Genomic DNA, 25,857 nt, shown 5'->3' on the forward strand with positions numbered 1-25,857 from the left:
AAATTAAGAGACTTAGAATTACCGAATCTAAATTAAGTAGCTATTATTTGTAGTCTGTCGACAGTTGTTAAAATTGTGATTCTCAATGAAAGCCAGAGTCTTCCTTTGAAGAATTCTTTGGTTATAAATGAGTTGTGGGGTTTGTTCTGGCCCATTTAATGTTAATATACAAGGACTTGCATCAGTACGGTTTTTGTTGCACTTTTGTCTTTATTAATGTTACTTTTTCTGGAAACCTTTTAGATAATGAAGTTTTCACCGGAAAGTGTTGCAGCATTTATAGCAGTCCTTGGCATTCTTTCCATTATTGCACAGGTGAGTCTCTTTTTAGAGTGAGGCGGTAGAGTGTTGCTCCTGGTTGACCATCCCAATGGGGCCTCAAGTGATACTCAAGTGACATTTTCTTGGTGGAGTCACCAGTGTCAGGAATCTGAGGCTTGTAAGTTCAGAAATTCAGTTTTATTAAGTGTATTTCAGTTTTATTAAGTGTATTTTGGATCAGATTTTGGGGATGGGCACATTTTACTCATTATACAGTATATAAAGCGGAAAGGTAGTTTATTGATTTATACTAGAGAGTACACCCGCATAAAGTAAAAAATTTTATATCAGTCCTCACATATTTATTGAGTACTGCCATGTGTCAGGCCATGGGGGTGTAGCAGTGAACTGAACTAAATCCCTGCTGTTGTAGAGTTTGCATTCTTGTGGGATAAGACAGACGCTTCAAAAATATGTCTGCGTAAATGTATCAGGTATAATGAAAACGATAAAGAAAAATGGTGCTGGGGATACAGAGGGACTGGGGATGGGTGTTATTTTACCTGGACGGGTTGGGAAGGCCTAGCTGATACTTGGTGACATTTGAGCAGAAACCCAAAGGAATGAAGAGCAGGCCATGGGAATATCTAGAAGAGCATTCTGAGCAGCAGGTACAGAAGCAAAACTCTAAGGAAGGACTGTAGCTGGCACGTGTGAGAAACAGCCAGGGGACAGCACGGCTCTGGCAGAGCAAGCGAGGCAGCGCCCTTCAAGAAATTAAGTCAGGAGGTGCAGGGGGAACCATCAGGTCATCTGGGGCCTCACAGGTTATGCTGAGACTTAATGGAAAGATGGGAAGCCGTTAGAGGGTTTTGAGCGGAGGAATGACGTGAAGTACTTACCCTGGAAACGCAGTGGTTGGTTGATAAATAAGATATTAATCAATCAGCAATTTGGATTTTCTTAGGAGTATTTCGTCTTGGCCTCAAATCTCTTTTCCATGATCAAGTAGTATATTCCGGCGACCAGAATTTTTCTCGAGTCAGTCTTTCTCCTTTCAGTGAATAAGTCCCACCCATTTCTTCCTCTCTGGCTTGGCTTAGATGTAGATGTGGATGATCTAATCTAACACTCTTTCTTACCTTAGATCTAGTTTTCTAGATTGCAGCTTTCTTTGTTTTATTCTGTTCTTCAGAAAATGAAAGGCAGGGTCCATTTCCTAGGTCTCTCAGATGTTTTACCATCTCTTAGGTGTAGGATTCCTTCTGCAGATCTTGTCACTTACGAATTTTTGGTAGGTTTAGTGATAAGTTTCAAATTCAGATTTAAATTCTATAATATACTCATTGCCCCACACTTGCATTCATATGGCATTGAGTATTATTAGTACTATTTCTAACTTCCATTTTATTAATTTTTTTTAATTTAAATTCAATTAACATATATTATTGGTTTCAGAGGTAGAGGTCAGTGATTCATCAGTCTTAAATAATACCCAGTGCTCCTTATATCATGTTTTGTCCTTAATATCCATTCTAACTCCTATTTTATCTTGAAGCCCCTTAATCAGAAATAATGTTGCATTTAAATGTGCATTTCTGGCTGTCAGAAAAGTGCACTTCAGCTTTGGGGAAAATATATTGTTGCCTATATGTAAAAATAGCTTTGTAAAAAACACCTTTCTGAAGCATATCACCAAGGAAAATGTACAAATAGTCAGAGTTGATCTTGAGGAATTATCGAATGTTAAACCAACCTTGAATCCTGGGATAAACCCAACCCGGTCATGATGTTTTATCTTTTTCATACATTGCTGAGATTACATTTGGTAATATTTTGTTTAAGATTTAGATGAAGAGAACAAGCTAACATTTATTATAATGACACGTAAGAGACGAGTAGCTGTTTCACATGTCACTGATCATAGAAGCTGCAGATGCCTTAGAAATTTGGGCAGTAACACTGCTGGAGTGATGTGAAGGTGCTTTAAAGGAAATTTTCTCTCTGCTCAGCAGAGGGCACCTAGCACAAAAGGTAGAAGATGGAAAACAGGGGCGCTTGGGTTGCTCAGTCATTAAACACCTCAGGTCATGATCCCAGGGTCCCACAACTGGCTTCCTGCTCGAGGGCTCTCTGCTCCCTCCCTCTTCCACTCCCCGACTTGTGTTTCCTCTCTCGCTGTATCTGTCTCTGTCAAATAAATCTTTAAAAAAACAAGATGGAAAATAGCTGTGGATACAGGAGGGGGCATGGTTGGGCTTATGTGCGGAGCGCTTGCAGTGCTTGGGAGTGTGGGAGGATATGAGCTGCCAGCCAGCCAGCATTGGACCTACTGGACATACGGGACATACATATTGGACATACTCCCACAAGGAGTATGGTCCTTAAGTGACCATTTAGCTTTTGAGGCCTACGTAGAAATACCATTTTTTGAGATGAATCACATTTTAAAAAGTGAGAAAATTAGTTGCACTTCAAAAAACAGGTTAATGGAAGTATGTAGTATATATAGATAAATGACCATTATGTTGCTGTCATTATATGAACTAAAATATTAAGTATAATATATAACTCCAAAGGTAGAAGAATTGTCTTGTATTCTCATTTATGTCAAGTATACAGTTGAGAATAACTTGTTGCTTGCCTGCTCGTGTTACTGCTTGCCGTTGTGCCTTTGTTCCTGCTGGTCTTTCTGCCTCTCCACCCTCTGCTCTAAGTGTCCTCTCTCTGAGTTCCCATACTAACTGAGGTATATCTCTGTCATTGTACAGAATACACTGTACTATTGCTTTTACCTCTGTTTATGTTTTATTATTTTTGCCTCGGTAGATTGTGGGAAGAGTAGCCTGTGAGTGAGGTCAGGATTATAGCACATTCATCTTGGTCACTGTAGCACCCTGTATTGTGCCCGCTACTCAGTTAAGTGCTAAATTAGAAGCCATTGTTTATTTTTCTGCTTTAACTTTAAAAAGGGCTCCTGGTTGGCTCAGTCGGTAGAGCATTTGACTCTTGGTCCCGGGATTGGGAGTTCAAGCCCCATATGGGGTATAGAGATTACTTAAAAAAACAAAATCTTAAAATAAATCATACATACATACTTACTTTAAAAATTAGTAGTAACCATTTAAAGATTGGGAGGTTATACGAAAATATGTGTGTGTAGCTTCTCCCCCCAAATGAGAAGATCTGGAAACATGGACAGACACACTTTCCAGTAGGAGCCAAATGTTTGCCGTCCCCTCTGGGGCTTTTAGGCCTCATCGCTTCTTTGGTGCCAGGAGGCATGCAAGCCTAACTTTGGCACTAAATAAAAGTTTATGTGAGTGCAGGGTTATTGTTGAACATATTTCCTTCCTCAGTGTTCTTATCTAGTCCTATATGTGCTGGTGACCACCTAAGATTTTACCTCTAGGCCGGCCCCTGACTGAGCTCCTGTTTGACACATGTTGGGCATTTAAACTTGACATAACCAAAACTGAAATCTGGATTCCTTCCCTTTAGCACTGCTCACCTCGTTGATGGGCATCACCATGCTCCTGGTTGCTGGAGCCACAACAAACTTTGGTGTCATATTTGTGAATTTTTGCCTTTCTTTATCCTTACCACATAGTCAGTCCCTCAGATGGTATCTCCTGTTACCTCTGTCTCCAAAATCCATTCCGAATTGAAGCATCTCTCCCCATCTCTGATACTAGGAGCCAGTCTGAACCATGGCTCTTGCCTCCAAGTGGTCTCCCTATAGTTTATTCACCACTTGGGAAAGTAATTTTTGTAAAGTGAATTTTTTTTAAGATTTTATTTTAGAGAGAGAGAGAGTGAGTGTGAGCAGGGGGAGAGAGAATTTCAAGCAGACTCCACGCTGAGCAGGGAGCCCTATGCAGGGCTTGATCCCACATCCCTGAGATTGTGACCTGAGTCAAAATCAAGAGTTGGACACTTAACAGACTAAGTACTCAGGCGCCCCTGTAGAGTGAAATTTTAATCCTCTTGCTTAAAATTTACTTTCCTTTGCAACCAGAAAAAAACCTGGACTCAACATGACCTCATTGTGTCCCATAATCCCTGTTATTGAATATATTCCAGTTGAGGGCCTTTGCACTTGCCGTTACCACTTGTTGGAGTATTCTGATCCCCAAGATACTCACGTAGCCACCTCCCTCCCCATTCAGCTGTCGCCTCAGAAGGGCCTTCTCTGGCCATCCTGGTTCAAGCAACACCTCTATTCCACTGCCCCATTTCATCTTTTTCCATAGCAGCTACAACCTGCAATGATCTTTCTAAACCAGTGCACTTACGTCCATCTTCCCTCCCAGATGAGGTATTTTGTTTGCTGACCAGTACTTTGACCTATTCTCTCACCCTTGGGTCAGTTCCCTTAGACCTAGAATAGCAGTGGGATACAGTAGGAACTTGGCATATATTTGCTTAACGGACCAAAACTGATGTCAGTTAACTGTTAACTAGCTATATACGCCTTGGTTAAATTGGTTATTTAACCTTTGGGACAAAATAAGTTACACTAAATTAAGGGACACCAAATAATTTTTCTTGTCTAGCACACTGTATACACTAATTTATCCCATTATTGAGACTATTTTGACATATTTAAAAATCATGTTTTCTATAAATATTAAGAACATACAGTAGCCGCTAGGGATACAAAGCTACAGATACTTAAGGAAGTTCCTGCCTTTCGGGAGAAAATCAGTGTTCTCAGTTAGGGTGTCCTGTATACAGGAAGTTTTTCTTTGCTAACTGCTTACTCAGGTTGAGTTCCCTTTTGTGGTTGTGGTTGTTGAGAAGAACGGAATCCAGCAAGGTTCCATACCTTGTGGAACTCTTACACTTGCTAGTGTTTTAAGGGTAAATCGGAAAGAAGAAATCTAGGAGTCTTAATTGTTCAAGAACTCCTACAGGGCTCTTCATTTGCTTTCCACTGGTTTGTGATTATATCGGATTAAGCTCTTAAATGGTTATTTCAATTTAGAGAATTTTGTTTATTTTAAAGCTTTTTTCGGGAGTGTGAGCATGAGGGGGTGCAGGGGGGAGGGAGAAGCAGACACCCTGCTAAGCGGGAGCCCATTGTGGGGCTTGATCCCAGAACTGCTGGATCGCCTGAGCTGAAGGCAGATCTTAACTGACTGAGCCACCCAGGCACCCTCAATTTAAAGAATTTATTTTTTAAGAGTTTGTTTATTTGACAGAGTGCACAAGCAGGGGGAGCAGTAGGCAGAGATGCAGATTTTTAAAAAGATACACAGTCTTTTTCTAAAAATAGCAATAATAAATATATTTATTTATAATAAATAATAAATATAATTTATTTAAATTAAATATTAAACAATAATAAAAATACTTTCTCATGTTCCCAAAGCATTGCTGAATTTCTATTTGCTTTGAAAGAAAAAACCCATTCAACCCATAATATTAAACACCTACAGCGTGCCAAGCACAGTGCTAAGCATTTACCTCCTCTAACCTACATGACAGACTTTTGAAGTAGGTACTCTTCATTGCCATTTTATAAGAGACAGAACTATTTCAGTGTGAAGTAACTTGCCCAGGGTCACATAATTAGAGCCAAGATCATGATCCAGGCTGTTTTTCCAAATGCTTCCTTCCTACGCTGTATGTTTCCCAAATCACACTTACAGCTGTTTACTGTTTGTAAAAGCATCATGCTTTCAGCAATAATTTAGATGAAGAATAGAGAGTAATTCTTGTACTGTTTCAGTTTTGCTTAGAGGGAGAAGCATTTTGGATTAACTTGGACCCGTAAAAACTTTTAAAGCAGTTACATAACCAGGATCCCCAAATCATCTGTTCAGACCTTTTTTTTTTTAAGATTTTATTTATTTATTTGACATAGAGATCACAAGTAGGCAGAGAGGCAGGCAGAGAGAGAGAGAGGAAGCAGGCTCCCCGCTGAGCAGAGAGCCTGATGCGGGGTTCAATCCCAGGACCCTGAGATCACGACCTGAGCCTAAGGCAGAGGCTTAATCCACTGAGCCACCCAAGCAGCCCCCTGTTCAGACCTTTTGATGCTACTGCTTACAGTTTCTGTTTAAGCAGTCAATAGAAAGGTACTTAATAGAAAGTTCAACTTTGCTGTTTTCACTTTTCTTCTTCCCTGGATCTGGATCTGTGTCAGCAAAGGGACCTTTCATTTGCTGTATATGACCTGGAGTAATGGTCTCCGGATATATTCAGGGCAATTGCTAAAAATGCCAAAATGTAGAAAAGTGGTAGTCCTTTTATATTACAGACTGAAGGACGTCACCAAGTATTTTTTATTTTTATTTTTAAAAAGTTCTTTTTCTGATAAACCATTCCATTCTGGTTTTTCTTTTCTAGACCATAGTCTTGAGTTTACTTATGCGGTCAATTGGAAATAAGAACACCATTTTATTGGGTCTGGGATTTCAAATATTACAGCTGGCATGGTATGGCTTTGGTTCAGAACCTTGGTAGGTATATTTTAATTTTTAAAATTTTGATATTTGCCCTTTTTTTCCCAGCTTTGTTGAGGTATAACTGACAGACTTTTTAAAAGATTTTTATTTTAGAGAGGAGAGCATGAGCATACACGTGAGTGGGGGAGGGGCAGAAGGAGAGGGAGAATCCCTAGTGGATTCCCTGCTGAGTGGGGGGGGGGGGGGGGGGTCGATCCCAGGACCCTGAGGCAAAATCAAGTTGGACACCCCACCAACTGAGCCACGTGGGTGCCCCTAATTGACAGACTTTTATTTCCTTCTCATCTGAGGCTTATTATTAGATTTTAGTCCATCTCCTACTATGCCTTTTTTCTCTCAAAATGTATATAATACAGATTTCTCACTTGTGTATTTGTATATTCTAGAATGGCTTGAGGGTAGAGGGGTGTGACATTTTCTGTGACAGATTTTTTTTAATGAGATTCGTTTTTAAATCTCTAATGAGCATTTAATCTGTATCAGTCTGTCATTAGGATAAAACATGTAATCTCAAAGCAGCAAAGCCCTGAAAGCTAGTGTTATTTACCTTCGTTGTTTTTCTGGTTAGAAAAAAACATGTGACATCAGTGATCATTACTGAAGACAGACCAGAAGTTCATTGAGAAAGCCCTATTGTTTTGGCCCCAGCTTCCTGTCAGAGAGAAGGCTGTTTCCTTTTCTTGCCAGTCTGGTGGCCTGCAGGGTGATGGCTGTAGTGAGGTCAAGGTTGGGCCGCACAGTTGCGCCTTCATGCTCAGGATGATGGGACTGAACTCGGCTCACTCAGGTTTCATTCCCCCAAACATACTACCTCTGTTTGGATCGAATAGGAGTAAGCCTCAAGAGTGGTTTTGTTTTGTTTTGTTTTAAAGATTTTATTTAATTTAACAGAGAAAGAGCGAGCGAGAGCAGGAACACAAGCAGGGAGAGTGGGAGAGGGAGAAGCAGGCTCCCCACTGAAAAGGGAGCCCGATGTGGGGCTCCATCCCAGGACTCTGGGATCATGACCTCAGCCGAAGGCGGATGCTTAACAACTGAGCCCCCCAGGTGCCCCAAGAATGTGTTCTGATGGATGTTTTGTTTTCCAGACTAGTTTTTACAAAGAGGCACTCACAGTTTTAATGATCTAAAACACTTATTTCAAGTTTCAAGCCCAGATCATCCAAGGCTTAGGTCAGCTCAGTAGCTTCACACTGAAGCACAAGTCTGCGGGAACACGGCCTGCAGTCTTACTGGCTGGGGAAACACGTAATGCCGTTTCTGTACGTGTATCGTATGGTATTCTAACGCTCCCCATCCCCACCTGCTGCTCAGACCTTAGAGTGACTTGCCCAGAGTCACACAGGAAGGAAGGAATAGACCAAGTACAGTTCTCCTTTTCCTTGTACCACAGCCACTTTGCAGTAAAAGTAACTTGAATTCAAGTGTATATTTTGACTGACAGGTGCAGTGAAGAATATATTTCTGTTTTGCTGCTTTTGGTTACAGGATGATGTGGGCTGCTGGGGCAGTGGCGGCCATGTCTAGCATTACCTTTCCAGCGGTCAGTGCCCTTGTTTCACGAACTGCCGATGCTGATCAACAAGGTGAGTTGACAAGAACCCATGATAATTATTTCAAAGCACGGAATACTCAAATCCTATTTTCTATCTCCTTCCTCAGTACGGGATCAAAAGTGTATCTTCAAAGTATTTAAAATTGCTTTCACTTTTAAGAGGAAAAGCAGATTCCAAGGTATTGTCCTTCGGTGGATATCTGTAACCATGTCGCTCACTGCTTGTGGCCCTACCTGTTCTGTCGCTAGAAAATCTAGTGATGTAGGCTGGCCACCTTACGTTCACTATTATGTGTTTGCTATGATGTGCTAGACATCCTGGGCTTAAGTAACCTTTTTATTTAAATCTTAGGTTTCAGTCATCTAAAGACCATAGAAAACATTTTTTATCTTATGCTTTTGTGAAAGGAGTATTTCTCAAAATGCTAACAGATAATTCTTTGAAAAGGATGTGTTTTCTCTAGTCATAAGGGGAAAAAGTGGTGTTACAAAAGAGGGACAGCGATCATGTGGTTGATTAAGTGAGGAAGGAAAGGCCTATGGCCAAAGCAAATTGCATTTTAAATTTGAGAAAAGATTGCAGAGGAAAGCGAAACTCAAACTTTTTATTTGACTCAGAGGGTCTTAAGTAGCTGCTTAGGGGCAGGATTTTTCTTTTTAACAGTTATGATTGTGAACTCATGCCTGATTTTTAGCCAGGGGTGTTTTAAAGGGAAATAAAGTGCTTTTGCCTACTTGCTTAAACTAGACCTATGTTTGGGTTGGGTCTACCTGATCTCACATTTGTATCAGAGAGCTTACTTTGTAGAGCTCATGGCTTCTAAGTACTTTGTTAATGCCATCGTGGTAAATTGCTAGTGTCTGATGAGAACTTTGGTTTTAGATTAACTTTGTTTGTCTGGTTCTGGTTCTGGGGCAGGAAAAAAATAAACGGTGCATTACATAATTTGTGTAAACAATTTAGGTGTTGTTCAAGGAATGATAACAGGAATTCGAGGACTGTGCAATGGTCTGGGACCAGCTCTTTATGGATTCATTTTCTACATATTCCATGTGGAACTTAAAGAACTGCCAATGACAGGAACAGACTTGGGAACAAACACAAGCCCACAGCACCATTTCGAACAGGTAATTCTTCATTCACCTGATTAAAAATACAGTTCATTTAGCTGGGTTGAAAGATAAATGGTTTTTGGTCACCCAAGCTTTTATGTGAGATTATTTTAGATCTACAGTACTTAAAAATCAAGGCCGAAGGGACTGTGTTCCCCTGTATACCTCTTTTTGAAATTGGCTGTACAGACCTTTCCCCTCGTCAATTTAAGAATTATCAAACTGTTGTAGTTCGTGATGTTACACCTCATGGCATGGTTAATAGCCACCGGTGTGTACCGCTGTCTCGTCGGGGATATGGGTGCTGCACGAGGTCCCCAAGCGAGGCCTGCCTTCTGCAGCAAATGGCAGTTAGGTGCTGATTCACATCTTTGTTCACCTGTTTGCTGTACTTTCCCTCCGTACAACTGAAAACATTAACAGTGGGGTTCCATGGTGTAATGGTTAGCACTCTGGACTCTGAAAACATTAACGGCAGACATCGTATCTTTAGCCAATACAAACAGCTCATCAGTTTCCGGCTTGTTTAGCAGAGCAGCTGAAACTGCTTTTAAATAAAAATGAATGTTTGTAGGCTGTACACAGGTTAAACTGGCTGTGCAAGATTTTGTTAAGAATGAACATATCTGGGCTAAAAAAAAGCCTTTTGATTCTTAGGTAACAGCATTAGCTGTGTTTCCCTCACTTACAGTTACTGGAGAATGTAGTTTGCTTTTGTAAACAAAGAAAACGGTCATTGATTCCACTATTATGGTTGACATAGCGTATGCTGCTTAATTTTACTTTTGAGATCTTCCTGTTGAACTAATGAGGTGAAGGCTCATGAGCCGTATGATGTGTTCAGATTGTGTGCTGCAGGTGACAGTCTATTTTTGCATAGGCTATTTTTGAAAAACTCTTGTGGCTCTGTTCCTTGGGTCAGCTGTTACCCTCAGAATTTTATAGGAGAGTATGATAGTGTCCCTTTCTCCTGAAAAGCAAATGCATTTTCTAACTATGGCTCTGAAGAAAGAGAGAAGACCCTGGCTTACAATTCATAGCAATCTGATTATTAAAAGATAAGCAGTTTCTTAAGAGCGGAGATTTCAGTGCAAAAGTCCTAATTACCTTTCTCTTTCTCAGAATTCGATCATCCCTGGCCCCCCCTTCCTCTTTGGAGCCTGTTCAGTACTGCTGGCTCTGCTTGTTGCCTTGTTTATTCCAGAACATACCAATTTAAGCTTACGGTCCAGCAGTTGGAGAAAGCACTGTGGCGGTCACAGCCATCCTCATAGTACACAAGCGCCAGGAGAGGCCAAAGAACCTTTACTCCAGGACACAAATGTGTGATGACTGAAATCAGGAAGACTTTTCTATCACACCCAGGTCTTAGTTTTCACCTGTAGTTCTGGATGTACATTCCATTTCCATCTACAATGTACTTTAAGGTTGTCTTAAGAAATGTATCTGCATGAACTCCGTGGGAACTAAAGAAAGAACCAGAACCGGACAGTTTTCCAAAGATGTTACAATTTCTTTTGAAAAGAAACCTTTTGTTTATTAGCACCAATTTCTTGCCACTAGCTTTTGTTTTATTATACATCCTTTAATTAAAAACTATATACATACCTTCTTAGATACTAGCAACGTCTCTGCTACCATTTCCTTCAGGTGTTGAGCTTTAACTCTATGCTGACTCACAGTGAGACAGAGTAGGTAGTACGGTTATGGACCTGTTCGTTTTTAACATTGTAAAATCTTGGGTCAAATAATTCAAAGCCTTAATGCAGATGCACTAAAGTAAAGAAATGGTAAATGAATTGTTTGCATTAAAAAAAAAAAAAAACTAAGAAAATTGTACTAAATCTGAATCATGTTTCAAGCTTGTTTGTAGTAATTTTATTTTAAACATTCACCACTGTTTTTGAAATGAGAAAATATCAGCCATTTAGAATTTAAATTGGGGTAGAGTCTGTAAATCTAAGCGCCGGCTTGGGTTTGTTCCCCAGCTGCTCATACCACTATTCTTTTAATGTTTGCATAATCACAAGAACCTCAACACTTGAATACATAATCTAAAAATTATATAGTAAAGCTGGTAGCCTTGAAAATGTCAATGTGATATCTATATGTAGATAAATATATATAGTGGCCTTTCAGGACTGTCACAGTAACACTTTATTTACAGAGCTAATGTTTGTCCTAAATTTTCAGGACTCTAGAAGAGAGCTTTATACAATTACTGATGTGAATTTCTCTAAAGTGTATATTTTTGTGTCCAGTTATATTATTTAAAAAGTGTTACTTTGTAAAAATTGTACATAAAGTATTGTATAGTTTACACTGTTTTCATCTTGTGTGTGGTTATTGCTCAATGCTTTTTAAACTTGGAACGTTCACTATGGTTAAATAAGGTCTTAAAAGAAATGTAAATATTCTGTTAATAAAATTAAATATTTTAATGATTTTTTTTTTTTAAAAAGAAAGTCTTGATCTGTCATTCCCTGTAAGGTCTGTTGGCTTTATTTGTTACCATAACCATTTTTACAGTAACAAATCAAAGCTTTACACCATCTTCCCTTTAATCCTTTTTCCCCCCTCACTACAAAATACTCCCATAGGAAGACAAAGAAATGGAAACTTAGTCCATAAATTAAATGGAAGTACTTAAGTTCTAAGCATCGTCAACTGCAGATCAATCCTGTTTATTTTTATATACACATCATACTCCATAAATACTTTATTAACAAAGCTCAGTTTATAGAAATATGTTAAGTGCAACCTTGTGATTATTAACACATGTACAGCTGTACACTGCAAAACAATTTCACATAAAAAAGAACTACCTATATGCCCCAAATCCCATCCAAACCCTGTCAATGTTTTTATATATTACATAAAATTTACAGGAAAGATTCTAATATCACCAAGAGGCTACTTTCTAGATTATTAAATGTTTACATGTTACTGTAACCAAGTATTCTTACTAATACTCATACAGTATATTGAAATGACAAGTCATACATAAAAGTCACTACCCAGTAATGGTTACTAAGTTTTTTAGAATAAATCCCCTAGTTAAGACTGCTTGCAACTACCAGCACAGCTTCAGAAAAATATGACCAAATACTAGATTCTTTGTCTTACCATAAACCTAATAACATTGATATTAATATACTGAATTCTCTTTCCTAATTTATGTAGTAAGGTCCTTGAAAATAGTTTTTTAAATATGAGCATTAGCAATCCTTGTAAATAATTGAATTATACATTTCATAAGACAGTGCTACTCTGTACTGGGTGGTCATCAGTAAGAAAACAAAATGGGACCCTTTGAGTCTGGGTGAAATTTTAGAGCCTAATTTTTTTCCAAATAATTCTTACTTGAAACTGGTTTGGTTACAAAGAAGAAAAAAAAATTGTAACTTCTAGCAGTTACTCACTTTGCCTACCTTATTAAGCAAACATTAAAATGAACTGATAGTATAAAAAACAATGAATACTCATGATGCTCTTAAAGTATGTTGTAATGTACTTCTTTTTAAAACATTCCACTAATACGGATTTAACTGAATAACAAACTAATAAAACTCCAAATGAGAGAAAAACTGGGTAAGTATAGATTTCCAGGAAGCATTAAAATCCTATAAACTTTGCAGCTCAAAGTACTTTATACTTAATCAGGTTATATAATACATTGTCCAAATTATTTTTCTAATTTATCAAAATTATCAGAATTAGACTTGTTCGACAGCTAATTTAAAGATGCTGCAAGGAAAGTATTTATTTGCTATGAAGGATTAATTTCACTGAAGGTAATTTTAGGATTTCCCCTTTATTATAAATATCAATAATATAGTTATCTTTGGAGATAATCATTTTCCCTCATAATTTTCAGTTGTCAAACTTAAAACTTTTATTTTACCAATGGGAATGATAAAATGAATTAGTGACATTCTTTGGTTTCATATTCTAAGCAGGTTTTCATTTACCCAGATCCTCAATGACTAGAATGTCCCTTACGAGGATCAACTCTTCCCTCAGAAATTCTGAGAATTTCTAAGGATTCATTTAATAAAATTCATACTATCATTCTATCAAACACTATGTTCACAAACTAAAAAGCATCATTTACTCAGAATCTTCACTCTGAATCCCCCAAGTACCAACTGGCTCCTCTAGCTTGCCGTGGAACGACAGCAGGAGTGAAAAAGGATCCAAACAATCTAATACAGTAAGCTCAAGTAAACTCTGAAACTTGCTGGCTTAGAATTTTGATCTATGCTGCTCATACATTTTTAAACCATGGGAATTTATAAAATTTCAATAAAAAGTCAAAGACAACACTAGCATTAACTGTTTGTTAACTGCCCAGGGAAATACGCTGAAGATGCAGAAGGGAGCACTGCAGGTTTGGAAGATGTCTGTAATGCTCCTAAAGTGCCATCTTTTTGATGGTCTGCAAATGAGGACAAAAAAAGATTATTGTATTCACTTAGTTCTATATAAAATATAGTCAATTAAACCACTGTCAAATCCATTTCAGAACTGTCCTCTCACCTGGATTATTGAACAGGTTTTGGTTGAGCCCACGTAAAGGAATGCTGTCTTCCCTTTTCTTCAGGTATTTGGATTCCAGCCCTACATTTGCACCACTTGAAAGTAAAGTAGTATTTATTTTAACATTTATTTTCACTTGAGATAAACCATCAACATTAACTATTAATCTACAAACACATACTATACATAAAATGATCTAACTATGTTTATAGCTTTGTTCAAAACAAGTCATTCTTCACTGGTTTTTTTTTTTTTTTCTTTTCCTTCACTGGTTTCTTAAGCAAGCAGTTTATCCATAAGCCAAAGTACCCTTCCCAGTGAACAGGAGACTATAATAAATAACACTAATAAGTCGAAGAGCTAAGATAAAGAATAAGGGGAACTAAAAACTCTAGTACTATGAAACCATAAAACCATAATGCGTAAGTGATATATGCTGAATGAAAACACATGTTCATGCTTCAAGAGTATCATTTAACCATTTCTATCTCGTATTTAAAATGAGTAAGGGGCACCTGGTTGGTTCAGCTAGTTAAGCCTCTGAATCCATCTCAGCTCAGGTCTAAATCTCAGGGTTGTGAGTTCAAGCCCTGCACGGGGTTTCACACTAGGCATGGAGCCTACTTTTAAAAAATAGTAATTAAAGAGTAAAATTTTTCCTTTGCCAAAAGCTCTTCAGAACTTTATAGTACTTCAAAGATGTCATTAATATGCACTATTAAAATTAATAAATAATGAACTCTAGTCAGATGAATACAAATACAAAAGTTTAGAAAAATACAGGGGCATTTACGTAATTGTATTTTACCCCTTCTACCACCATACTCCTTTTTTCTAAATCTGTCCAGTGTCAAGTTTCACTAATAGTTCCATGGCATAAGAGTTTAAAGGCACTTGTAAAACAATGTACATTCTTAAAATTAAGTGGTCTTTTTCCAATTTTCAGAAAAGAATTAAGTGGGTGATTAGGTATTTCCTTCAATTTTAACTTTTTTTTTTTTTTTAACTTTTGATACCCATTGCCACTTTTTCCTGACAACAAATACAGGAAAAAACCAATTATAAACAAGAAACACTCAAAATAGCTGAACAGTCCTAATTTTAGGGACACATGATTATGTTTGATTTTTGTACCACAAATATGATATTTTCTGCAAGTAAAATTGTGCTTGGTGTATATGACAGAGTTAAATATACAAACATGGTGTTCTACCATTAACAGGGATTACAGATGCTGTGCCTCTTATTTAAACAAGTTTAAGATTAAATATAACACATTTCAAGATTTCAAAGAATTCTTTTTTTGAGAGGCTCCCAAACTTCTGTAATATTCATATTGGTGCCAGTTTTACAGAAGTCAGTGAATGAGAGCCAGAGAACTGGGATAAGAAGCCTCTTTGAACTGTTAGTAATTTATTCTGCAATATACTTGAATGATGCTAGCTCATGGTAATGAGTGCCAGCAGACAGGTCTTAAAGTGATTAATTTTGAAGAAGCATAATAAGAAAAAAATAGTACAAACATGTATAGACTACCAGTGAGACTACCCAGAGAGACAAGTTTTCATGAGCTGTTTAATTTAGTCACAACTCACTGACGGAACAAACCTCACTATGTAAAACCTATGTAAGAGTTAAAAAATAGGAAGGGATTTCTGAGTAGGCAGAATGTGTCATAAAATTAAAGCTTATTTTGGTAGGTATGGGACAATCTCACAAGCCTTATTCTTAGCAAAGAATTCTAGCAGTTTAAAATAGGTGACTCCTGGGGTGCCTGGGTGGCTCATTCGGTTAAGGGTAAAACTTTTTGTTCCAGCTCAGGTCATGATCTGAGGGTCCTGAGATTGAGCCTTTGGATTCCATGCTTAGCAGGAAGTCAGATTCTCTCCCTCTCCTTCTGTCCCTCCCTTTGCTCGTGCACTCTCTTTCTAAAATAAATAAATCTTTAAAATATAAATAAAATTTAAATAGCTGGCTTCTCAGAGTACTTTACACTGGAAGCATTAATTCAGAAAAACGGAGAGCTTTCAGAGGCAGACACAGCCATACAAGAAAACAAAAACAAAACCACACTAAATAGAGTTAAAAAGATTTCTATGGACTTGCCCCCAAACAGATGAAAGGTGGTTCAGTTATGCAGGAAAGTCACTCTTAAAAAATAAATTTTTACTGTATGTTTAACTGTCTCTTACAGTTTAAAAAAATACGGGAAATCTCTTTCTTATAGATAAAAAGAAATCCACTTCAATCCCACTGATCAGCAACTTAAAATGTCACAGTAAGTGGGCATCAAAGCTTTCAAGCATGGATAAAATTGCAAACATTAAATTTTATGCCAACAAGTACTTACTTTTCCTTATCAGTTGAGCAAGGCATACTAACAGTTGTTCCTGACTGAACTTCTCCTAGCGGTGTATTTGGTTTTGTAAACTGCAAGTTAAACTGGACCTGTAAAGATGGAAAACACATCATGTAACCCAACTAGTGAGAACCGAGAAAGTTCCATATGGAGACAGGTGGTTCCACTTTTTTTCTGATAAATCTAGACCACAGAAGAACAGGTTCAACACAAATTTTATAACACAAGCACATTTTCTTGAGAAGATTTAACAACAAAAAAATCCTCTTTCTCCTTGTCAAAAACATTCCTGTGATAGAAGCAAGATGAACAGCATAAAATGATTCTCTTAATTATTTTGAGGGGCACCTAGGTGGCTCAGTGGGTTAAGTCTCCACCTTCAGCTCAGGTCATGGTCCCAGGGTTCTGGGATTGAGCCCCGCATCGAGCTCCGGCTCAGCGCGGAGCCTGCTTCCCCTACCCCTGCCGCCTGCCTCTCTCTCCACTTGTGAGCTCTGTCAAATAAAAAAAATCTTTTAAAAAAATTATTTTGAACCAAAACAAACATTAATATAGCTGAACAACCTGGGTTTGAATTGCAGGGCTCTATTTATACACGGATCTTGGTCAATAAATACAGTACAGTAGAATGAGGTACCATAAATCTCCTTATCCCCACCCGAAGTCAGCAAAACTGGATCCTGGATTAACACTCATTATCCAGTACCCAGAAATGTAGAAAATTTCCTTCTATGCAATGTCTAGAGGAACGCAGAGGACCTTTACCATCTCGCTGGGTTGGCTTGATCCACCTGACTCCCTACATGGTTCTAAGGCAGCTTCTGCTTATAGGAAATGCTGGTAGTCTGTGAGCCGCTAGATCCCTGGGCTATTAGCCCATCCACTTGGAGAACATTCAGTATGGCCGACAGCACCTCTCCCTGCTGTCAGCTCTGCACTGCAGGCTTCTTCCTGTCATTGTGGAGTTCCCCCAGACTCTTTGGTGATGTGGTATCATTCTGTGCTCCCTGGCCAAGTAGGACCAGTAATTGGCCTTGCCACTTAAGCAAGAATCGCTCTCTAGAGCTGGTTCCTTTACTGCCTCTCAGTTCAAGCCTTCAGTGAATTAACCCTCACACACACAGGTGGTGGGATGAGGAGCGCCAAAAGCACGTGAAAGTCCTGCTGTTCCAGCCTACCCTGTATCTTTCCTCTACTTTCCCTTTGCTTGTTATCATCTGGCAACATCTTACTTTTCAATCACAATATAAAATACATGTGTGGGGGGTGAGGTAAAAAATATATATGAATATATATATTAAAAATACAGTAGTTCAGTTTGGGGGGAGTCAAAAGTTACATGCAGTTTTTTTACAATGTGGGGGGGAGTCAATGCCCCCAAACCCCAACATAGTTCAAGGGCCAGCTGTACATTTATTTTCTAAGATTTTCTATTTATTTATTTGACGGAGAAAGAGACTGTGAAAGAGGGAACACAAGCTGGGGGAGTGGACAAGGGAAAAGCAGACTCCCCGCTGAGCAGGGAGCTGATGCAGGGCTTGATCCCAGGACCCCGGGATCATGACCTGAGCTGCAGGCAGATGCTTAATGACAGAGTCACCCAGGCATCCCCTCAACTGTACATTTAAGGAAGTGTCACAGTTCTAAAAGTTGTCTCCCTATTTACCACAATTATGCATATACCTCGCGCATTCTGTGCATTCTGAGAATTCTTTCCTTTTCAAGAATTTTCAAAGGCTGTTATATTTAAGGATTCTAAATGAAAGCTAGGAATTTGAACTTCAGAGCAATCAAAAGTAGTGCCACCTGGGTGGCTCAGTTAAGTGACTGACTCTTGGTTTTGGCTCAGATCATAATCAGGCTCAGGCTCTGCACTCAGCAGGAAGTCTGCTTCTCTCCCTTTCTGGCTCCCTCCACACCCCTCCTCTCTCCACCCCCAACGATAAATAAAAAAATCTTTAAAAACAATAAAAAGTAATCCAAGAATCTATACAAAAATCCAAACTAAGATATACAACTGAGGTTTCATACCAGAAACTTATAAATGGGTTGTATCTTAAAAATAGAGGTATACATATTAAGTCACCAAACTAATAGATTAAAAAAACTGACTACTTGCATACAAAAGGAAAAGGCACAAGAAAACAACAAATATTTTTAGTAAAAATTCACAATAATAGCAGATAGGTACAAACTATTGGTTAAAATTACGAATAAAAAAGGTAGGGGCACCTGGGTGGCTCAGTGGGTTAAGCCTCTGCCTTTGGCTCAGGTCATGATCTCAGGGTCCTGGGATCCAGCCCTACATCAGACTCTCTGCTCAGTGGGGAACCTGCTTCCCACACCCCTGCCTGCCTCTCTGCCTATTTGTGATCTCTGTCAAATAAATCTTAAAAAAAAAGTATAGGCTAATAATGTACTTGACCATCAATATTCAGTATTCCAAAGTTATTAGTTTTCCCTACATTAATCTATGCATTTCACATGACAACCTTAAACACAAAAAGGATTTTTAAAAGTGGATTTTTTAAAAAGAATTTTCCAATATTCCTTATAGAAAAATAAACATGAAAGAGTAAGAAATGTTAAGTACCAGATATCAATTCATAAGATACAGGCAAAAGTCATAAATCACAAAACTGGACAAAATAAAAAGAATGGTCTCAAATACTGAACAAAAAGGTGGTACACCACTGTGATCTTTGAGAGAAGTGTGATCCCTACAACTGACCCAGCTTTCCAAGTGGAAGTACTTTATCTAAATTCAGGTATAGAGGTAAAACATAATTGCTAAGAGTGGAAGAGATCAAGATCAGAATTTAGGGAGGCTGGGGTAATTGGAAGTTGCAGAGCAGAATTCTGACAAGCAAGAAGCTATAAGGAGGCTCCTGGGTGCTCAGTCATTTAAGCGTCTGACTCTTGATTCAGGCTCAGGTTATGATCTCAGGGTTGGGAGATCAAGAGGCTCCATGCTCACTGTGGAGTCTGCTTGGGATTCTCTCTCCTCTCCCTCTGCCCCTCCTCCTGCTCATGCTCACTTGCTCACTCTCTCTCAAATAAATGAAAATATAAAATTAAAAAAAAACATATAAAGAGAAAAACCTCTAGAAATCTGCACATGGGTCCCTTTTGAGTTTTTGCTCAGCACTAGACATGTGCATAGGGACAAATCTCCAAAGACTAAAAAAAAGAGATGGCAGATTTAATCTGAACAATTCCCAAGGTTCATGATCATGGAGATAAAGTTGAAAGTCCTTGGCAATTATTTAAGGCATTCAGTGAAGAGCCATGAAGGAACATAGCTTTATAGAAGGGCTAAACTACCCCTTGAGTAAAAGCTACCCAGATAACTGAAGTAAAGCTAAAGAAGAAAACAAAAAATCCAGAATGCTTCAAAGGGATCAAAGGAACCCCGAACTAACTTAAATAGCAGCCACTCTTTAAAGGAAGATAACAAAATCCATATACTCAACAATGTAACCACTGACAATGTTCCACATTCTATCAAAAATTACTAGAGATCACAATGAGAGAAACTGTGAAAACACCAAGAAAAAAACAGTCAATAAAATATAATGACAGAAATTAGAACAAGGAGATGTTAGAACAATGATAACTATGAACAAGAATTTAATGGAAATCAGAAGTATGGGAAAAATGAAAGATATAAAAAAGAATAAAATGGACTTGCAGAGATGACAAATTCTTTACCTAAAATACAAATTTCTCACTTGACAGAAATAATAGCATATTAAGCACTAAGGAAAAGACTGGTAAACTTTAAGACAGAATATTAGAATATAAATAAAGCTTTAAAAAAAATGAACAGTCTCAATGGAAAAATATGTGACCAACTATGTGTAACTGGAGTACTGAAAGGAAAAAACAAAAAAAATACAAAGTGAGATAATGATCACAATTTTCCAAGCCGTCAACCATTAACCCCTGACAACAAGTCCTCAATAAAAAGCCCTAAGTGGATAATAACATACATGTGCCACACCAAGGCATATCATAAATAAGTTGCTGAAAGAAATATTACTGAAAAAAGGAAAATCTTAAAAGGACCCAGAGAAAAAAGTCACTTTCTAAAGAGACTCCCTTAAGTGGAAAAGAAAAGGCCATAATTAGAAGAAAATTAGGAAAACATTTCACAAATAAAAGCAAACATACACTAAAGGTAACAAAGCAATTGCTTATGAAGCTAGATGAAGGTTGTTTTTAAGACCAAAGTAGCAAACTCAATTATTTCTAAAAAATTAGTTAAGGGGATGACACACCTGGGTGGCTCAGTTAAACATCTGACTTTTGGTTTCAGATCAGGTCATGATCTCAGGGTTGAGAGACTGTGCCCCATGTTGGGCTCCATACTCAGCACAAAGTCTGCTGGAGATTTTTTTTTTTTTTAAAGATTTTATTTATTTGAAAGAAATCATAAGTAGGCAGAGAGGCAGGCAGAGAAAGAGGGGGAAGCAGGCTCCCCACCAAGCAGAGAGCCCCATATGGGGCTTGATCCCAGGACCCTGGGGATCATGACCTGAGCCAAAGGCAGAGGCTTTAACCCACTGGGCCACCCAGGCGCCCCCTGCTGGAGATTCTTTCTCCATCCCTCTCCCTCTGCTCCTCCACTGCTCACAGGCATGCTCTCTAAGATAAATAAAATCTTTAAAATTTAGTTAGGGGGACTTGTGAAATAAAAAGATGTAAAGCATGAAAACACAAAACCTGTGAAGGAGGAGGTAAAAATAAAGTTGTTTTACAATGTCTTTGAAATTAAGTGACCATTAAGTTAATACAGACTGCTAAATACTTAGGATATTAGATATGAACTTCATGGTAACCATCAACCAAATCTGTAGTAGTTACACAAGAGAGAAAGAAATCCAAGCCTACCATTAAGAAAGTCATCAATCACAAGAGAGCAACAGAAGGAACAGAGAACTACAAAAACACACAGAAAACAATAAAATGGCAATAAATACATACCTATCAATTATTACTTTAAATATACATGATCTAAATGGTCCAGTCAAGGCACAGGGTGACAGAATGGATAACAAACAAGCCCCATCTATATGCTGCCCACAAGAGATTCGCTTCAGATCTAAGGACACATGAAGACTGAAACTGAAGTGATGAAAAAGATATTCCACAAAAACGAAGCGAAATAAAGCCTACATAGCAATACTTAAATCAAACAACACAGACGTTAAAGCATAACAAAAGATAAAGAATAATAAAGGGATACAACAATTGTAAATATCTATGTACTGACCATTGGAGCACTTAATAGGCAAATATTAGCAGATGGAGAAAATGACAGTAATACAATGATAGTAGGGGATTTTAACACCCCACTTACATCAATGGATAATTCAGGCAAAAAATAAGCGGGAACCGTGTCTTTGCATAACATATCAGACGAGATAGACTTAACAAATACATACAGAATGTTCCATCCCAAAACAACAGAATACACACTGCTTTAAAATCATGTGAAATGGGGATGCCTAGGTGGCTCAGTCGGTTAAGCGTCTGCCTTTGACTTGGGTTATGATCCCAGGGTACTGGAATTGAGTCCCACATCGGGCTCCTTGCTCAGCGGGGAGTCTGTTTCTCTCTCTGCCTGCCACTCTGCCTGCTTGTGCTCTCTCTGACAAATAAATAAAATCTTTAAAAGAATAAAGTAAAATAAAGTCACATGAAACATTCTCTAGGACAGATCACATATTGGGTCACAAAACAGGATCAATAAATTTAAGACTGAAATCATATCAACCACAACAGTTATGAAACTAGAAATTACAAGGAAAAAAACTGGAAAAAGCATAAACACATGGAGCTTAAATAACATGCTACTAAATACCCACTGGGTCAATGAAATCAAGGAGGAAATCAAAAACTACATGAAGACAGGGGCGGCTGGGTGGCTCATTTGTTAAGCATCTGACTTCAGCTCAGGTGGTCCTAGGATGGAGCCCTCATCAGGCCCCCTGCTCAGCAGGAAACCTGCTTTTCTCTCTCCCACTTCCCCTGCTTGTATTCCTTCTCTCACTGTCTCCGTGTCAAATAAATAAATAAAATCTTAAAAAAAAAAAAAAATAGAAACCAAAAATCCAAATGAAGACAAAAGAAAATGAAATCACAGTGGTCCAAAGTCTACTGGATACAACTAACACAATCCTTAGAGGAAAATTTATAGTGATAAAGGCTTACCTCAAAAAATAAGAAAAATCTCAAACTAACTTTACATCTTGAAGGAACTAGAAAAAGATGGAGTGCCTGGGTGGTTCAGTCATCAAGCTTCTGCCTTCGGCTCAGGTCATGATCCCAGGGTCCTGGGATCCAGCCCTGCATCAGGCTCCCTGCTCAGCGGGAAGCCTGCTTCTCCCTCTCCCACTTCCCCTACTTGTGTTCCCTCTCTCACTGTGTCTCTTTCTAGCAGATAATAAATAAAATCTTTAAAAAAAGAAAGAAAGAAAAAAAAAAAAAAAGAACAAAGCCCAAGCTGGGGAAAATAAAGATTAGAGCAGAAATAAATGAAACAGAGACTAAAAAAACACCGAAAGAGATCAATGAAATCAGGTGGTTCTTTGAAAATATCAACAAACCTGACAAACTTTTAGCAAGACTCATGAAGAAAAGAGAAAATAAAATCAGAAAGGAAAGTAACAACCAGCATCACAGAAACACAAAGGATTATAAGAAACTAAAATGAAAAATTATATGCCAAAAATTGGGCAACCAAGAAGGGAAAGATTCCTAAAAACATACAATCTTCCAAAACTGAATTAAGAAGAAACAGAAAATCTGAACAGCTGAGACCAATTTCTAGTCAATAAATTAAATCAATAATCAAAAAATTCCTGGACACCTGGGTGGCTTAATTGGTTAAGCATCTAACTCTTTTGATTTCAGCTCAGGTCATGATCTCAGGGTTCTGAGACTAAGCCCCACGTCAGGCTCTGCATTCAGCATGGAATCTGCTTCAGATTCTCTCTCTCTCTCTCCCTCTCCCTCTGTCCCTTTTCCCACTCATGCTCTCTAAAATAAATAACATCTTCCAAAACCCCCCCAAATTCCCAACAAATCAAAGTTCAGAACCAGATGGATTCACAGGCAAATTCTACCTAACATTTAAAGAAGAATTAATGTCTATTTTCTTGTCAATCTATTCCAAAAAATAGAACAAGAAAGGAAGCTTCAATACGTAGATATATTCTACAAGGCCAGCATTACTGTCACAACAAACCCAGACAAGACACTACAAAAAAGGAAAACTAGAGGCCACATCCCTGAAGAACACAGATATAAAAATCCTCAGCAAAAGGTAGCAAACAACATGCCAAATATAATAAAAGCATCATTCACACTCCACATCAGGCTCTAAGCTCAGTCAGGGAGTCTGCTTGTGGATTCTCTCTCTTCCTCTCCCTATGCTCCTCCCCCTGCTTGCACGCTATCTCTAATATAAATAAATAAATCTCAGGGGAAGGAAAAAAGCATCATTCACCCCATTTAAGGGGATTTATTCCTGGGATCCAAGGATGGTTCAATATCTGCAAATCAACCAATATGTGAAACACCACATTAACAAAAATCACACAATCATCTCAATAGATAAAAAGAAAAAGCATTTAACGACTTCAGTACTCATTCATGATAAAAATTCTCAACAAACTGGGTTTAGAAACAGCATACCTCAACATAACAAAAGCCATATATGACAAACCCACATCAAACATCATATTGAATGGTGGAAAACTGAAACTTTCCCCCCTAACATCAGGATCAGTAAAAGGATGTTCACTCTAGCTACTTTTATTCAACATGGTACTCGAAGTCCTACCCAGAGCAATCAGACAAGAAGAAATAAATGGCATACAAAGTGGTAAGTAACAGTTAGACAATCACTATTTACAGATGACATGATACTACTGATAGAAAACCCTAAAGACTCTACAAAAAATACTAGATTAAGTGAATTCAGTAAAATTGCAGGATACAAAATTAATATACAGAGTTGGTTGTGTTTCTATACACTAATCATGAAGCAGCAGAAAGGGAAATTAGGAAAACAATTCCAGACACTCCTATGTTTATAGCAGCATTATTTATAATAGCTAAGTTATAGAAGCAGCCCAGGTGTCCATCAATTGATGAATGAATAAATAAGATGTGGTGTATGTATGCGATGGAGTGTTATTTAGCTCTAAGGTATGAAAACTTGCCATTTGCAATGACATGGTGCAGCTATAATGCTAAGCAAAACAGGTCAGAGAAAGACAAATACCATATGATTTCATTCATTCATGGAATTTAAGAAACAAAATAAGCAAAGGGAAAAAAAGAGACAACAGATTCTTAATGATAGAGAACAAACTGCTGGTTACCAAAAGGGAGTGGGGATGAAGGGATGGCTAAACAGCTGATAGGGATATTAAGGCGAGCACTTGTGATGAGCACAGGGTGATGTATGGAAGTGCTGAATCATATTGTACACCTGAAACTAACATAACACTATGTTAAGTAACTGGAATTAAAATTAAAGCTTTAAAAAAAAGCTGCTCAAATAATCTGAAGAAGCACTTCTCCAAAGATGATATGCAAATAGCCAAAAGCATATGAAAAGATGCTCAACATCACTGATCATTAGGGCAATGCAAATCAAAACTACAGTGAGATACCACTTCACACCCAGTAGGATGGCTACTATTAAAAAGAAATAAATAAGACAAGTTTTGGCAAGGATGTGGAAAAACTATAACTCCTGGACATTATTAGTGGGAATGCAAAATGGTACAACCATAATGGAAAACATTATGGCAGTTACTCAAAAAATTAAAATTGCTGGGGCACCTGGGTGGTTCAGTGGGTTGGGCGTCTGCCCTCAGCTTGGGTCATGATCTCACGGTCCTGGGATTGAGCCCCGCATCGAGCCCCTCATCGGGCTCTCTTCTCGGCGGGAAGCCTGCTTCCCCCTCTCTCTCTGCCTGCCTCTCTGCCTCCTTGTGATCTCTGTCTCAAATAAATAAATATTAAAAAAATTTTTAAGTTGCTACCAGCAATTCTACTTCTGGTTATATACCCAAAAGAAATGAAAACAGGGCTTGAAGACATATTTGTACACCCACGTACACAGAAGCATTATTCTCAATAGCTAAACATGGAAGCAATTCAAGTGTCCATCAAAAGATAAACAAAATGTGTGATATACACACGATGGAATATTATTCAACCATATAAAGGGAACAAATCCTGACAAATCCAAACTGAACACATCCAGTTGTATGGTACAACTGGAATGAAATCTAACGACACATGCTAAGTGAAGTAAGCCAGTCACAAAAAGACAAATACTATATGGTGATATCACTTTATATGAGGTATTTATAATAGTCAAAATCATAGAGATAGAAAGTAGAACTGTGGTTACCAGGAGCTGGGAGGCATGGGGGAAATTGGGAAATTACTGGTTAACGTGTACAGAGTTTCGATTTTACAAGATGAAAGGAACTCTGGAGATGGCTGGTGGTGATGGTTGCACAGTATTATGT

At 38.2% G+C, this 25,857-nt stretch overlaps 2 protein-coding genes across 4 annotated transcripts in view; one reads left to right on the plus strand and one right to left on the minus strand.

The window, feature by feature from the left end:
* The window catches only part of MFSD14A (major facilitator superfamily domain containing 14A), a 41,787-nt gene extending 29,941 nt beyond the window's left edge, over positions 1-11,846 (plus strand). For both annotated transcript variants that reach the window (XM_032867209.1, XM_032867210.1), the window contains 5 exons: positions 244-315; positions 6,616-6,728; positions 8,223-8,320; positions 9,254-9,417; positions 10,525-11,846. In XM_032867209.1, the coding sequence (XP_032723100.1) occupies positions 244-315; positions 6,616-6,728; positions 8,223-8,320; positions 9,254-9,417; positions 10,525-10,731 (654 nt within the window). In that variant the 3' untranslated portion in view covers positions 10,732-11,846. The remainder of the gene's footprint in view (positions 1-243; positions 316-6,615; positions 6,729-8,222; positions 8,321-9,253; positions 9,418-10,524) is intronic.
* An 805-nt stretch (positions 11,847-12,651) lies between these two features.
* The window catches only part of SASS6 (SAS-6 centriolar assembly protein), a 46,511-nt gene continuing 33,305 nt past the window's right edge, over positions 12,652-25,857 (minus strand). Inside the window, exons 15-17 of one of the 2 annotated variants that reach the window (XM_032867212.1) lie at positions 16,292-16,389; positions 13,942-14,036; positions 12,652-13,840 (exon numbers count right to left, since the gene is read on the minus strand). In XM_032867212.1, the coding sequence (XP_032723103.1) occupies positions 13,734-13,840; positions 13,942-14,036; positions 16,292-16,389 (300 nt within the window). In that variant the 3' untranslated portion in view covers positions 12,652-13,733. Of the gene's footprint in view, positions 13,841-13,941; positions 14,037-14,528; positions 14,565-16,291; positions 16,390-25,857 lie in introns of those variants that run through there. The other variant, XM_032867213.1, reaches the window with a different exon arrangement.

This window comes from Lontra canadensis, unplaced genomic scaffold (assembly GCF_010015895.1).
Source record: "Lontra canadensis isolate GAN:19392208 unplaced genomic scaffold, GSC_riverotter_1.0 scaffold33, whole genome shotgun sequence".
Classification (NCBI taxonomy): Eukaryota; Metazoa; Chordata; class Mammalia; order Carnivora; family Mustelidae; genus Lontra; species Lontra canadensis.